Below are 16356 nucleotides of genomic sequence, written 5' to 3'. Positions count from 1 at the left end.
AGGAAGGACTGCCCTGGCAGTAAGCAAGGCACCATGGAAGAAAGGTTGCTTTCCCTTGAATGTTAAAAGCATCAGTATTATTATCTGACTCTTCTCCCTACAGGCACATTTTAAGCAAAAAGATTTTGAACTCTTGCCCTTTGAGGAATAAGCCTTAGACTAGGAAGGATTTTGCTTTGGTAAATAATGGTTATGGAGTATGCTTGGGTTGGTACCCAGTAGAGGCATCCTCGGGCAGGGATGCCTCTCTGGTTCCTGCAGTCCTGGTCACAGCCAGCCAAGGCAGGAACCCACTGGGCTGCAGTGTAGCTCCTCTTCTGCACATGGACACAAGTTTCCTTCTAGTGGAAACTGGGGTCCAGGAAAAGGTGAAATGTGAACCCAGACCTTTTCCTGGTGTACACTCATGATGCAACCAGTTTGTGTTTTTAAACCAGGGCTACGATCTATGACGTCTGCAGGGAGGGATTTCTTCTGAGAACAGCTTCTTGTGGCACCTGGTAGAGGACGCGTCTCGCTGAGATGCTGTGCTTGCCTATCAACACAAGCTGGACTCTACCTAGGTAGCTTCAGGCATAGCATTCCTTTTGTTTAGTGGTGGTTGCTGAGTCCAAAGCCAAAAAATAAGGCTATTCCATATGTTCTATATTAGCATTAGCCATAAATCCATAAACAAGTATTTATTTAAACTGTTCTAGGACAAGAAGTGCAGATGTTGCAGAGAGACCACATCTGCCAGGATTCCTTTTATTAGAGTGAATGTCCTCAGTGACAGGTTACTGTTCATACAGTTCAGTACTTTAGAAACTACTCTTCTGTGGTGTTTTTCTGTCAAATAGTACCTTGTTATGGATGAATAAATGCCTTCCAGGATCAAAATTTCTTAATAGACTGTAGATGACCTTGACCCGAAGCTTGATATTTTCTTTTGCACCGCTGTCTCAAACTAATTTTACCTGTATCAGCAATGTAGTTAGCAAGCAGCAGTGAACTTGCACCTTCTTAAAGCCCTGCAGCTGGCCAAACATGAGAATTGCTACCAACTTCTGGTATGCTGTTTCCTGGCTCCCTGAAGGATCTGCAAGTCTTGTGTGGAAAAAGGGCAGGGCACAGGCATATCTAGAGAGGTCCTTCTCGACTCTCTCATGGTATTGGTAGGAGCAGAAGCAGATGATTCCCAAGGTGATATCACTTTCCTGTGGATCCCTGTGATGTTACTGGCTTGCCCTGAAAGTGGGAGCTGTTGGGCATTTGTGAAAGATAATGGGCAGACCTCAGTAGAGGCTTTGCTGGATCATGCTGTTAAAATAGCTTTCTTCTGTTCAGACACTGGGAATGTACTGGTGGTCTGCAGGGTATGGTGGTCACCTTGCTTAGGGAGAAAGAGAAAGAGAAGTATTGAAGAAATGATCCCTTTTGTTATGGCTGTTGCTGGATTCTTGTCATCCCCTGACTGCAGGGGGATCTTCATATATAGATCCCACAGCTCTCTGAGTTCTCCTGGGTAGTCACTGTGTCACCATGCATTTCTGCTTCTGGAGCAGGCTGACCTTTGTCCTCTGCCCTGGGACACATTCAAGGGGCTGATTCCTTCTCCTCTGATGTTGATGGGCTTGACACCTGCCAGCAGCAAAATTACCAGGGCCACAGCACTTTCTGAACTGTAGCAACTTTCACTTTCCTGCTCAAGCCTCAGCCTGCACAGGATGACACCTTCTACAAAACCCTTCAAGTTTCCCTGTTGTTTTTTTTCCTAGTTTCCTTTCTGTTGCATTCTTTCGATCAGCTGCTCCTGGGTATTGCTGAGCTCCTGCATAGTTGGGTTGCTTCATTCAGCAGCATAGATATGGTTTCCTCATATGCTTACATAGCTGCAAATGTAGCCCATACAGTTACAGAGCTGGGACTTCTGTATTTCTGTGCCCAGTATGACTTTCTGTGGAGCAAAAGGTTTGCTTCCAGAAGTAATAGTCTTTCCAGTGTTGTGTTTGCATGTTTGTTTTTCATAGCTATTAACTATTATTTCGTCTTGATCTTGGTTTTGGCAATTGGTGTAGTGCCGCTAACAGTAAACTGTAGTACCCAAAAGATTATAGGAACAAACAGAATTGCACCTGGGGTTTGTGGCAGAATGGAGTATATTCATGGATTTATAGACTCATAAACCAAAACGGGAGGATATTTTATAGATATAGAAATAAAGTACTGGTTCCTTGAGAGCCTCAGGCTATCAATATGTGTGTATTTGTAGGAATAAAACATAAATTAGTCTATGTGCCAAGACAAAAATATGCAATGCACTACCTTCTTTTCCTAATAGCTTAGAGAAACTTTGGATAATGTAGGAATCGGGGCTGCTAGAAGCATCTGAAGGGAAAAGCTTACTTAACTGTTGGTAAAAGTGGCACTTAACGCAGCACAGGAGTTTGAGTGAGTTATTTCTAGTGATCCAGAGGCTGAGCAATTAGGATAGATCCCAAAAAACTGGAACCTCAAGTTCAAGCAGATATTAATACTTGTTCTCTGGAAACTGGGACATATTTGAGGTAGTTTTTTTTCTCTTTCCTTACAGAGATCTGTTTTTTTTTGTCTTGCAGGAAAACAAGGTTGTGTGAGCTCTATGCAAAGGTTCTGGGATCAGAGGAAGCTTTACATGTAAGCAAACAATCTAAACCGCAGCATCTGTTGTCAGACTTGTTGTGTTGGGGAAGGGCAAAATGAAACTGGAATGCAGCAGTGCTCTGGCACAGCACTGCATAGTGTTGCAGAAAAGGTACCTACTATGTGAGTGCTTGCTGCCCTCTGTAGAGGAGCGGAGAGAAGATTATGGCAAGTCTTGGGTTGTGTTTGACAGTCGGGGCAAGAATGAGCTTATGACACAGTTAAAAGGTGAATACGTTCTTGTCCATCTTCATGGGTGGCATTCACAGTGCTCACTGCTGTACATCTCTACTGTTTTCAGATGTGACAGGCTTGTGCCCTCTCAGTTTATGTTGAGCATAATGTTTCTTCTCTCTAAGACAGAAGAAAGATCTATTGCTGCATGTGTTTTTCTTTTTGCCTTTCCCTTGCCTTCTCTTCCCTGTAAAAGTAAATAACTGATGGGGTTTGTGGGATCTCACTTCGTTTATATGATCAATGCCCTATATCCTTTAAGGGCAATTTTACAAAAGTTAAATGTTGTAGAAACAAATCTCGAGATTATATAATTTTAAACACAACTATATTGTATGCATAGCCATGCAAGTGCCATACTTTGCCTTTTTCGTGATATATATTTGTATCCAATATGCATATTACAACTATTATACCTGTGTACACCAGGGGTTAATTTTGCTTTACATGGCTCAAAATATAAATTTGTGCTCAAAGCATAAATTTACATTGACAGATTAAGAGGATTGCGTTCTACAGTGGACAGATTAGCTAGTTCTTTTAAAAAATAGCTAGCAGTGTCTGAAATTAAGGCTTATTGTGTCAGATCCATGCTGCATTAAGAGACTTGTTAAATGTGCTCATCTTGTCAGATACTGACATGCAACAAATCACATGCTATTGTTCTTCTTCACTATCTCAGTTCTTTTTTTTTATTACATTCCTTGTGACTTTTTCCTTTCTTTGAGTGAATTAATCTCTGTTTTACAGCCAGTGCATTATGAAGAGAAGAACTGGTGTGAAGAGCAGTATTCTGGGGGCTGCTACACAGCCTACTTCCCTCCAGGCATAATGACTCAGTATGGAAGGTACAGTGTATACATGCAGTGGGCTTTGGAGTCTAAGATAAGACCAAGTTAATAAATATCCTCAGAAAGGGCCATAAGTCCTCTGTCACTGTTTGCTTTATACCTTTACGATCACTGGGGAATGGTTTAGACAGATATTATAACCTTCCATTTGTCTCAGTTGAACTTCATGATGGATGAGTACACTATCATTAGCAGGTTTTATTCACTTTGGATATTTTGTGAACAGAACTGACTAGGTTCTTGGAAAGAAGAGAAGTTCTAATGATCTGTTTGCAAAACTGGCAGTGGGTATTTCAAATCGGTGTTACCATTTCTGGTGCATCTATAGCCCGTTTTTTAATAAATGCTGGCAGAGAGTTAATTCCTGCCAACATTGACAGTAATGAGTGATTTCTTTGGACTGTTCCTTTTATTTTTGCAGTCAAGACTTAATATAATAATCAGCGTGCCATTGTATACAGTCCTTTCCAACATACGTTTTTGCATTAAAATAAGATCTATTGAAAAGAAAACAGCTTGCTAGTCAGACCAGTGATTGGATTCAGGTACATAGCTTTTAATGTGGTGGCGTAGCCCCACTTTTGAAGTGTAAATTTTCACAATTTAAAAAGAACTTAGAGCAATAAAGCAGTTGTATTGAAGAACATATGGGGGCCTTAGTTTTTAAAGTAATTGTAATGATAATTATTGAAAAATCTGGGAAAAAAAGGGTAAAAAATCTCCTTTTTTTCTTCTTGTTTGCTTGTTACTTTAGATGTCACGGGTCTATACTTCAGAATGCTACGCTGTTGCTGGTAATGTCTAGCATTGGTATTTACCACAATGCCCATGTCCTGAAGGTAGAATAAGCCTTGTCTCAAGCTGGTTGTCCTTCACACCTACAAGCACTAGATTCACAACCAGAAATGACATTGCAAGAATCACAGTGTAAATGTTTAGAAAATATGAACACTGGTGTGTTTACTGGAAAAAATGAAATGCAATGCAGATTTCCTCTTCCAGCTCAGCTCGCTGAAAGCTGATATCTTAAAGTGCTATTTAAGTGTTAGTTAAAACACTTCTATTCTAATATTAACCCAAGGATTTCAGTTATCTTTTCCTAATATGGCTGATGTGACTTACTGCTTGTACCCCTCCAGGATTATTCGTCAGCCCATTGGCAGGATCTATTTTGCTGGCACAGAGACAGCCACAGAGTGGAGCGGATACATGGAGGGGGCTGTACAGGCTGGAGAAAGAGCAGCGAGAGAGGTATAGATGCAAACCCAAAACAGGGGCACTGTCAAATATCCTATGGAAAATGAAAGGTTATCTGGTTGGAGGTGAAATGGGAACGGAGTGTTGACAGCTTCAGTCATTCTGAAATCTTGATGCAAATCCCTGCAAAGGAGATAGACTTAAAAAAAGATGAAGGTTTTGCACTTAGATTTGGAATACTTAGGAAGGGCTATGGGTATTTCATTGAACTCTTCTTTGTTCCCATTAATGAAATCCTTTCTTCTTTGACAGAAATCTCATGTTCTAACCTAGTAATTTTTCGACTCAAATGGAAGCATTAGTCATTGTACTGAGAGATCATGGCTGTCATCCTCGCTAGGAATAGTTCAGTTCTGCAGCTCTGCACACCAAGCCACTTCCTTCCTTAGCTGTTTCAAACAATACTATTGACATAGTGGTATACCATTGAGACAACCTTACATAAAGTCATTAAACAGGGATGTAAGTACTTTGTGTCTTAGAAAGTACCAGTTGCTCTAGTATTTTCAGGAATATTCCATTTTACAGAACAACAAAAGAAATTTCATCTTTGTTTTATGTTCTGAAGGGAAAGGGAACCTTGTGGCTAAATAATACAGTTGTAGAACAGAAATCGGCCTGGGAGAGATCTGAAGAGTTCATCTGGCTTGTAACCCTGTCCTAAAAGATTGGTATCAGCTGTCTCTATAGTGTCCCGTTTGTGAAGATTATACCTAATCTGTTCCTGAAAACCTCCAGAGGTAGTGCTTCATGACCTCTCTAATGTAAGGACATTACAGCAAAACCTCTGTAAGCCTCAGCAGAGAAGCTGGCAAGCAGAGAGCTTGACTGGTAAAAAAATTGATGTTTTCCTTTCCTGATTTACCTGTGAAAGGAAAATATGTTTAAAATCCATTGCAGTGGAGTTTCTCACTGTCCTATACTGAAAAGTTGATAAGGTCAATGAGTCTTGTCTAGAATAACAGCCCATTTTGAAAGACAGCAAACCTTGTTAAATCTATGGGTGCCTGGGATAGTAAAAGCATTAATATTATCACCACAGTTTTATTTTACTGTAGAAGTTAATCTTGCTGTCTTTCGTGAGTGTTACTTCAGGTAATGTTTGCTATCCTTCTAATCTCTGTTATCTTTGATATTTTGAATGGTTGCTTTTCTGCTGTGGAGCTTTTGTTCCTGCTTTCCTCTGGCTGAACGTGGTGGTCCGTCATCACTCACAGGATTCAGTTCCTCTTCCTACATCGTGGTAGAATTTGCAAACCAAGCTACTCCTGGCTTTATAGGCTGCCCATGCAGTAGCTAGTTTATGCGCACTTCACTTTGCCTGGAATGTATACTTAACTCTTAGTCATATTCATGCTACCCTGTTGCCATAGGACTACTCAGGTTCTGATATCTTACACGGACTAACTAAGAGTAGAGAGGTTTTTCTGTTACTGTTTCTACTTTCCACTGGGATGAATGTCTTGTTAAGTATCAGACCTCCCCAGAAATTAGTTGCACAATGGTCAAGTTTTCTTTAGAATTTGAATTCACAGAGATTTATGTGCTCAATTGTTATTTCATCGTGCCATTTAAAAAAAAAAATTTAAAAAAAGTGAATCCAGCCCCTTTTGCCTTTCAATAGTAGTTACTAGAAAATGTTATATATTTTCAGATACTGTTTGCTATGAGGAAAATCCCAGAGACTGAAATTTGGAAGCCAGAACCTGAATCGATTGTAAGTCTTTCTGTAGAGTAGATGGTTTATTTTTAAGTTTTAAGTTGTTTTTAAGTTCACTAAATCAAAGCCACAATAAACTTTCTCTTACTCATGAAAATTGCCCTTCCCTTAACAGAAATATGATAGACATTCAGAAAAGGCATGCATCTGACAACTCTATATATAACATGGGATTGGAAAGAACTGCACTTTTTAACTAGTCTATGAATCCTTTCCGTGTGTCTCTTCCTCTTCCCTTTAACTGAGCAGAAAATTTTGTATTTCTTCACAACATGAACTGCTTCAGCCCAGTTCTGTTTCTGCTGTGAGAATCTCTTGATTTACATCCTGCCTGTTACAGTGGTGTTATGTTGATAATGGATGTTCTCCCCACAGGATGTTCCAGCTTTGCCCATCACTACAACCTTCTGGGAAAGGAACTTGCCGTCTGTCCCGGGACTGCTAAAGCTGATCGGATTTTCAACTTTCTTCACTTCTGTGGCGGCGGCAGGATTATTTGTCTACAAAAAGGGACTTCTTGTTAGAAACTGAAAAAGGTGCCAAAGAAAAGCCTCACACCTGGGTGGTTTTCTTTAGTCAGAGTTCTTTTTGGCATGTACTTCCTTGTCTCCAAAATCAGACCAGAACTGGGGAGAAGGAAAAAACAGTAGAGAGAAGAAGCTAGAGGGAAGGGACAAAGGAAGGGGATCCATATTGAAAAAGACCCCCTTGAACCTAGGTCTACTTCTAGCAGTAACTTTTTTGTTGCTAAATTTCTAGGATACCCTGACAAGTGCTATCACTTTGAGATTTTTATCCAGATCTCAGAGCAGAAGTGACAAAATACCTCTGTAAAGCCTATTGTGATGAGATTTCCCATTGGTTCTGACTGTAGTAGACAGTGAACTTTGTCTTCACAGGCACTTCCATCTGTAGTCATAAACAAAGGTTTTCTGCCTTTCTGTGTGGTAGACTGGGAAAAGAAATCGATAGCTTAGAGAATAAACCCACTTCATGCAAATCGCTCATGAGGATCTTTCAAGTGTTTATGTTTTTCACCCAGATATCCAGTGCCCGGGTGCCTCTAAGGGACAAGTCAGACTCACTGTATCCATCCAAACTATGCGAGTGTAGCTGTAGGTTGTTAGCATTTCTAGTGGCGTATTTCCCCAACAGTGAGTCAAAGAACAATGTTTTTACTGCCTTTGGCAGTGGAGCTGAATTTCAGGTTCACCAGCAGTGTTCACACTGCCTGGAAAGGCAGAGCTTGTGCATCCGAGTTGAGTCTGTCCCTGTGCGGGATCAGATCTCTTTCACCTAGGAAACTGTCAGGCTCGAGACTGTAGCTGATGTGTGCACTTGACTGTGAATGGGGAACCTTGTGCTAATGTGGTGGTACAGGCACAGCCTTTCAAGGCTTTTTCACCCTGTCTGGCATCTCTTTGCCTCCAAGGTTCTCTTTTAGCTCCCCAAGTTGCTGCAGGATGACAAATTAACCTCTATTTACGCCAGGAAGTTTTAAAGTGGTCAATAAAAACTATTCTGCATCATTTTCTTATCTCCTTCCTTCCTTCCTTTCATATATGTGTTTCTACTTTGAACACCTTGATGCTGTCTCTTGCCTGGTAGGGCAAAATGGGCTTGAAAATCTAGCGTTAGCATGCAAAAACCCCAAACTTTGTCTGCTGCCCAACATTTCCTTTGTGCTGAACACAGCTTAGTTGATTCAGAGCTTCAGTTTCTTGATGTGATTAGCACTTCCACTTCTGCCTGCTGTGCTGGATTGCACTGACTGTGCACTAATCAAGGACCTAAATGGTAGAGAGGATAGTCACATGCAGGCGCATGGATAGTCCATGGATAGGATAGTCACATGCAGGCGCTTCTACCCTCCTTGGATTAGTAGCCTTCAAACAAGATAATAAGAAAAGGAAAAAAAATAAAGAACCCCAAAAAAACAAAAACAAAACCAAGCCAAAAAAGCCCAGCCACCAAAACCTTAGATTCCTGACATTTATGTACCATCAACATCATGATACGTTGTTCTAGGAATTTCTGCTGTCTTACATCTGCCTCACACAAAGGAAGAAGTCGCAGGTATAACTGGAAACAGGATTTGGTGCAGATGAATCTTAAGAAAAGTTATGTGTCTGGAATTTTTCTGAGCCCATTTTTTGCACTTCTCCCTTCAACCAGTGTTGATTTATACCTTAAAAAAATTACACTGCAGTTAAAAAAAAACATAGGGGGAACTATAGCAAGAATATATTCAACAATTGGTGTGAGCATACAGTAGAAGAACTGTATCACCAGTCTCAGGCAGACTCTGGGCTAGCATATGATCTTGCTTGTGCAGAGTAGTGCTTCATTCCCCAAACAGTCCCATGGAAATCCACCGAACTACTTATGAAGCTGTAATATTTGTAAGCACGACATCGGTTTCTGGCCCTTAGGTTTCATTCTTTTAAACTTGATGTGCCAGTTAAAAATCTTCTTGTAGCAGCAGCTGGGATTTTATCACAAATGAATATCCTCATAATAGCCTTTTAAAATGCATAGGGGAACTTTTCAGACATAAAGATCTTTAACTCAGAAGAACAGTGCAGTAGTGTACATATGGCCTTTCTCATTGTATCACATAGAGCACTAATTGCCTGGGACATTTGCCTACCACAGATTGCTTCTATGTGGCTTTCTCTCGATGTGATTTATTTACAAAATGAATTAGGAACTGAAAGCTGAATGGGAACTGCATAAGTTCAGAGCTTTTGAAACTCAGACAATTCTCAGGCCAGAAATAAACAGAGGAACCTAAAGGAAGAGATTTTTAAAGTCTTTGCCCAATATTTCTAAGTGCTAGACTGTGACTACATACTTAACATATAAAGAACTACTGCATTTGCAGATGATTTCTCTGCCAAAACTGTTTGGAATTCAAGTCCTGCTTCTGCCCTAGAAATAGCCTTCAGATCTCTAAAGTGGAGAAAATCTATGAGACTAATGAAGATAAATTGGCTTTATTCACATCAAAAATGTATCTCTCTCTTCTTTGCTCCTGAATATGGCAGAAGTGATTCACAGTCTAACAAGAAGATGTTGTGTATCACAGGACAGAAAATCCAAAGGAAAAAATCAGGTATAGATAGAACTGAACTGAACCATAACCAAAGCTTTTCATTAGATTGGTCAGTGGGAAAAAAAATGTATATAATTATGAACCTTTCTTATTCTTAGTTTCACAGTAAAACAAAATTGGAAAAGAAGCCCACAAAGTATTTCCCATGTTATTCTGCTGCGACTAAAAGTGGGTATGGTTTGAAATCTCAATTAAATTTGGATCTCCTCAGATTTCTAGCCAGATCTGATGGAACTGAGAGGTTTGAATTACAGCATCTGTATTAGCGCTCGAAAGTCTCTATCGTCTCCCTTCCAGACAGCTGAAGCATTAGGAATACTCTTTTTGTCTTTACAGCTGTGTCTTTCTGTGAGTACGCTGTGGACATTATTACTGCTATGGGATTAAAAAAGAAGAATTTGCTGCTGTTTTCTTGACATCTTCAACGTAAAAGGAATATGTGGCACTTCATCTAAGTGGATGCCAGCATGATGAGAAAAAGTGTAGGTAGAGAATCAAGTTGCTTCCCCATGGGTGGAAAAAACTGTTAGCACTGGCTTGCCTTTTTAAAGTTCCTTATGCCAACCGTTCAATGAAAGCAAGGAAGTCTGGTTTAATGGTTAACCAGTTGTGCTCTATTTGTAATTTATTCGCGTTTGATGAGAAATCTGTTATCATGAAAGTTCCAGCAGTTTACCAGCTTCATAAAATGTACTATAGAAATAATTGGATTTGTCTCTTATGGGCTGATTTGTGTTATCATGCATTTTAAAACTTGTTTGCAAAAAAGAAGAGGTTTACTTGCTTCTGCACTATTCTGATAGCAACAGTATGTTGCAAAAGTTGGGCCATGGCATGCAAAGCTGTGTTAAACCAAAGTATTTGAAAGCTAATTGTATAAACTACGTGACAAAACAAGGAAGTGAGCAATCTGAGGCAGCCCCTTGTCTTTCCTTTTACTGGTACATTTTTGTTCTCGGTAGAGATCTTGATTCCAAATAGCACATCTGCTGTCACTTGCCACTGCTCTCAGGCAAGAAGCAAACACGATTAAATCACAGATTTCAAATGTTCCTTAGTAAACCTGACCTGTGTTTAAATGGACCGACATTCCCTCTCCCATCTCCATCACCTTAAGATCACCTTCATCTTACAGACTGTTCTTCAACAGACATAAAAATGAGATGGCCAAAGCAGTCTTGCTTTCAAAATATTTCTACAATCAAATCATGTAGGCATTGTCATAAACTGCTGCTTATAGCGTGTCTCCTGTGGTTATGTGCAGGTCAGTGTTCAGTGATGCCTGCCTCTGTGTTTTGGAAAAAAAAGAGTGACTTCAGTTTGCAGGAATATGTATGCTGTGTGTGTGATGAATTTGTGCCTTTTATAACTGTAGCATTTTCTCAAGTGCCTCTGTGGTGACTGTCTCCCTTGGTTTCCTTCTCAAGTTCCCTTTTCAATAGGCTCTGCAGATATTTCTATCTGACAGCTGTGAACTTTTTTTACCCTTAATTAGAATCAATAAATATTGTCATGTCACACTTACTGTTTAAGGCTTTTCTTTTGTGAAAGCCCCTTTTGATTTGGTTTTATGATAGTATTTGTGAGAATGTGAGAAACAGAACATTTTGCATTTCATACTGAAGCCAGTGAGAGATCTTCAGCTTTTCTCAGTAAAAAAAAAACTCTGTAAAGAAGGAGAGAAGGATAAAACAAACCCCAAACAACTCCCTAAAGAGGCAAAAAACCCTCCACACCCCTAAAAAAATAAATGCCCCCCCCAAATCAAACCACATTTACCAAAAATTCTTCCTAACATATACATGGCCAACTGTCTTACACTTAAGAATTAGTTTTTATTGCTATAGGTGGGTTTGGAGTGTCCCCATCGTGAACATACCTCTCTCACAGCACCTTGTTTACTGGAACATATGTTATCAGGGACGTGTTTTATAGTTGCTTCTAAGAGCCAAGGGCAGGTGATACAAGGCTGTAACTGAACATGGGAAGAAACAGAACTTGTGTCAAATACTGTGTGGTGGAAACATAAAAAAATGGAAGAAAAGATGAAAAAATACTGGCTTAATTTAATCCAGCAGCTCAGTGTCAATGCTAGAGAGAGTGTAACTGAAAAACAAATTCGGCCTCAAGAAGATACCTGTGTTTCACAAAAACATGCTTTATGAATACCAGAAAAAGCATAACCATCCATGTGAAAATACATCAAAAGAATGCAGTGCTCTTTCTATAGGCTTAACTTTAAATATTACTTACAAGATATAAAGGAACACAAATACCATGAAAGCAAATATCCTCAACTAATCCTTTGTATGCTCTGTAAAGCGTCCATCCCCTAAGAAACGTATCAGAACCAGCAATGTATTTCACAGGCTCTCAAAGCAGCTCACAAATGATTATGGCTCTTAAACATTGCTGCCTTGGGTGAGATTTGGAATGTCTCTTTAACCCTATGTTCAGACATATCCTGTGGTGTCCCAGAGGAGGCACTGAAAATGTGTTATTATTTATTTTAATTTATTTGTTTACAAAGCTTTCAGTGTGCATGTTAAAAAGACTGCGACAGCCAGAAGAGTACTTAATTATTTCCAGCAGAGTACAGAAAATTAATTTGGACAGATTAATACAGGAGAAATGCATTTTGTATAACATGTATAGAAGATACCAAAATGATTTCCTAGGAAACCAATTAGAAATCCCACTCAGTGTTTAGTATAGGATAGGACATGTTTGTAAATTATCTGGCTAAACCATGAAAACCACACATCTAGTATGAGGATTGAGGGTTGTTTTTTAACTCTCACCTTGTACAGCTATACTAATGTCATTAAGGCCGAAGTTTTTCTGACCTTGTCTGAGGTTCTTCCATGAATGGGCTGCCGAGACACAGTTCTTCTCTGACTGGTCCTTCTCTGTGCAGTGAGTGGGGTTAGAGGGGCTCCTCACTGGTGTTTCAGCCCATGCAGGACTAGGGGAGTCCTATGGACATGTCCTTCTCTTGTGCTCTCCATGGAGGATAATACCTAAATTGATTTGGTTTCTAGCTTCAGCATCTCAGTTATGTGTTTTAAATACATGAGATGAACTCAGATTAGAAGAAGAGATTTTGTGTCTAATGTGTGAGTTTCACTTGTGCTGCAAAGACATTGATTACACAGTTATATGTTTTCAAATAGCACATGATATTTAACCTACTTAGGTAGTGATTCAGGACCTGAAACAGAGTTAACTTGTGCCTCTCAAACGCTTGAGGGCACCTTGTCCAGCCTACAGCTGCTACTCTGAAAGGTGTACTCTTCTAGAGGCCACGTGCCCTAAAGCAGCCCTGCACAGGTGGTTCAGATTCACTTTGGATACAGAACTAGGCAACTTCTACCTCCCACCAGCTGCTGATGGCAATTAGATACTCAAATGCATCCTTGGAATATTTAGATTTGTAGAAATGCAAACAGGGATAATGTAGGCTCTGTGAATCTTAACATGATGCAAGTTAATATATTGCATGATAATATATAGCTGTCCTTTATGCAGGCAGGCTACACAATTATTTTGTTGGTCAGTGGAAAGAAAAAGGTGTGATATTCTAGAAAGTTAGAATATTAGCCATGTTTACTAGAAAAGCTTTCAGTTAGCGGCTGAGTGCCAAGTTAAGCTGTTAAAAAAACTATGCCTAAGTAAGAGGGTTTGTACATCAATTTTAGTTTGTGTGATTTGTACAGTCAGTTACAATAAACTGACTTAAAATAGCCTTAAGCTAGGCTAGAAAAAGCTCAAAACCAAATTTTAAATAGCTTTGATTAGCTGTTAAACACACATTAAGAGTTGTGTCCACTGGGTCTTTACTCAGTGCGGTGTTAGATCCTCCCAGTTTTCCATTATTCCTGGCCTTGCTTAAAGAGGCAAAGTTGTTTGGAGTTTTTACATTGTGGGTCAAGGACAGCCTTACTCTGTATTTTGACAGAATATGTTGTCTAATTTAAAAGTAAAGGTTTGTTAGCTTTCACTCAGGAGTTTTTTGGTATGTGCACAGGGAATTCTCTGTTAGCAAAGTTACAATCACTCCTTAGTGAAACAGCCCTAACAAAATAATCAGTATCCATCCAGCTCCATTTACTCTGGCATCTACAGGCTCTGCAGACTTCCTCCTGCTCAGACTTCAAGGGGGGGGGAGAAACCTTATCCAGATCCAAGCTATACGTTCATCTGACTGACCTTCAGTAGAATGGATTTGAGCAAATATAGACCAACCTCAGCTACCCAAGGGCACAAAATTATAGAATGCCAGTAGAATCTCTTGGCAGGGTGGGTGGGTTGTCCATCAGGTTCCATTTCCCTACTGCAGTAAAAGGTTGTTGAAGTGCTTGAGGAAGCAGTACCCAGCAGAAACCCCAGCCTTTGACTGATTGAGGTTGTCAAATGGATTGGTTGACTCCTGCACCACCATCTAATGGGATTCAGCACTGCACTTGAATAAACCTCTGATAAATACTTGGATGGGAAGGAGGGAGAAAAGGAAATGTATTAATAATGCGCTGAAGCATCCCTGTCAGTTTTCAGGCTGTTCACTCCCAATTTACATATGCTTCAAGTTGTACAAAACCACTCTGCACAGCAGTGTTGCATTTAGCAGAAATTACATTATAATTTCAGATGTGGAAACTTCTGTTCGAAGTCTGAGGCAGTGAGATGTCCCATTGGGTGTGCAGTCATAATCTTAAACAATTGAAACGCACGCTTACACTTAATCAAAATCAAGGGGAGATGTTATTCCAGCTTCCACTTGCCAATTCATCCCAAAGTGGAATGAGAATGTTAAACAAAATTAGGAACTATGTTATTTCCTAATAATTTCTTTAGGAGCTGGAGTTTGGTCAGAGTGCTTTGAGCGCTTCAGAGGTGTGAGCCATTACCTCTATCTATATTCATAAAACAAAGTGTCGCCAAAAAAACCCTCCCTTTTCAGAGGAGGAGGGTGTTCAGGTGCATCTAGGATCAGTGCTCACACTTCTCTGCCAGCTCCTTCATGCTGCCAGGGAGCAGAAAAGACTGAAGCTTAAGACATATGAAAAGGCTTAAGACTTATGAAAATACTTAAGACTTTAGAGCAAGTCTTGCATACCCAGCGGAGGAGTGGTGCATCAGCCTTTTCATCCACGACTGACCAGCTTCTGAGAAGCAGAAGCTGCAGGCATGGAAGCTGCCTTTCTCCGCTTCCTCCAATGTGGCATATTGGAACTTGGAGATGGGTGGGAACTGGGTCTTGCAGCTGGGAAATTGCATTCCTTTCCTTTCATGTGTTTCCACTCCACAGTCTGATATTTTGGATGCCCAACAGGTATGGTAAGAACCAGTGCAGAAACACCCACTGAGACCTTTATGCAAACCAGTGTTAAGCTTTTGCCACATTTCTTTTGTTTGCAAAGTGATAAAATACTGCTATTATGAAGCCAGAAGATGGCAGCCTTTATTTCAGCCTTGAGCTCTGCTGTGCTGTGCAGTGCAGTACTGAGGCAGTTGGCCACGCTTCAGCACAGCTGCCTGCAGCTGGATCGGCTAACAGTAGTCCTACTCCCCCCAGATAGTAGGCTCTGCTTTTTGTAATTTGGCTGGACATCCTGGATTTAACCAATGTTTTGATGAAAATTATGGTGCTCAGTCTATAATTCAGGTTTTCAAGTAGAAGTTCTGGACATTGAAATCCTAATCCCAACACAAGTGACAGCAAAGGACACCTGTCTTATTTGTCTTGTGCTTGGTCAGGTCACAGGCAGAGCGAACTCACACCCTTCTCTGATTCATTCACAGCTGTGGGCTGGGGATCATCACATTTATTTGGACCCCTGGAAAAGGAGATGGGCAGCTTGAAGGCACCGCTGACCTCCCATGGCACCCAGTATGCAGCCAGCACGGCTTTGCTAAAGCTTCCCTTTCCTCTCATAGGTAATGCACTCTCACTTGGGAAACTTTTTCTCCCTGCTCCTCCTTTGTGTCATGGGTTATTCTGTCTCTGCTGCATAAGATGAGTCCAAGAAAAAAAACCAGACAGTGGGAAACAAAGAAGAGAAACTAGAAAGGCAAGCAGTACAAATAAAGAGCAGACCACGAATTGCAACTGGAGCCCAAAGCATTGATTGCTGAGTGCGAAAACAAAAAGATACAGTTCACTAACAAAGAGCACATTTAATTTCCCTTTCTGGATTTTCACAAGGATGCAATTTGCTTTCTCTGTGTGTGGGGAAAGCAACTGTTGCAGAGATCATTTGCAAGGCAAAATTCTTTGTTTCCAACAGCTCTATGGAAAAGTAACAGCCCAAAAGGAAAAGAAAACTGACTACAAGCATGTTTCCACAAAAGAAGACTCTGGATTTGCCCATTTTTCTATGTCTTGATGCTGCCGTTAGGAGTTGAGAGCTGAGCTCTGTGCAGAGCACATGAGACCAGCCTCCAGCTTGTTCCCAGCGTGGTTTCTGGCTGGTGGAAGCCCTTGTTGTCAGACAGCAGAACCTGGACAAGGAGATGTG

General features: G+C 40.5%; 1 protein-coding gene across 2 annotated transcripts in view; it reads left to right on the top strand.

Moving 5' to 3' along the window:
• LOC104059284 (amine oxidase [flavin-containing] B) overlaps positions 1–11360 on the top strand; it is a 54200-nt gene extending 42840 nt beyond the window's left edge. For both annotated transcript variants that reach the window (XM_054056031.1, XM_054056030.1), the window contains exons 11-16: positions 2598–2655; positions 3646–3743; positions 4886–4997; positions 6658–6720; positions 7099–7259; positions 10175–11360. In XM_054056031.1, the coding sequence (XP_053912006.1) occupies positions 2598–2655; positions 3646–3743; positions 4886–4997; positions 6658–6720; positions 7099–7254 (487 nt within the window). In that variant the 3' untranslated portion in view covers positions 7255–7259; positions 10175–11360. The remainder of the gene's footprint in view (positions 1–2597; positions 2656–3645; positions 3744–4885; positions 4998–6657; positions 6721–7098; positions 7260–10174) is intronic.
• Positions 11361–16356: the final 4996 nt, after the last annotated feature.

Source organism: Cuculus canorus, chromosome 1, assembly GCF_017976375.1.
Source record: "Cuculus canorus isolate bCucCan1 chromosome 1, bCucCan1.pri, whole genome shotgun sequence".
Classification (NCBI taxonomy): domain Eukaryota; kingdom Metazoa; phylum Chordata; class Aves; order Cuculiformes; family Cuculidae; genus Cuculus; species Cuculus canorus.
Note: the sequence above shows the minus strand (reverse complement) of the source record. Positions and strands in the feature narration are given on the sequence as shown.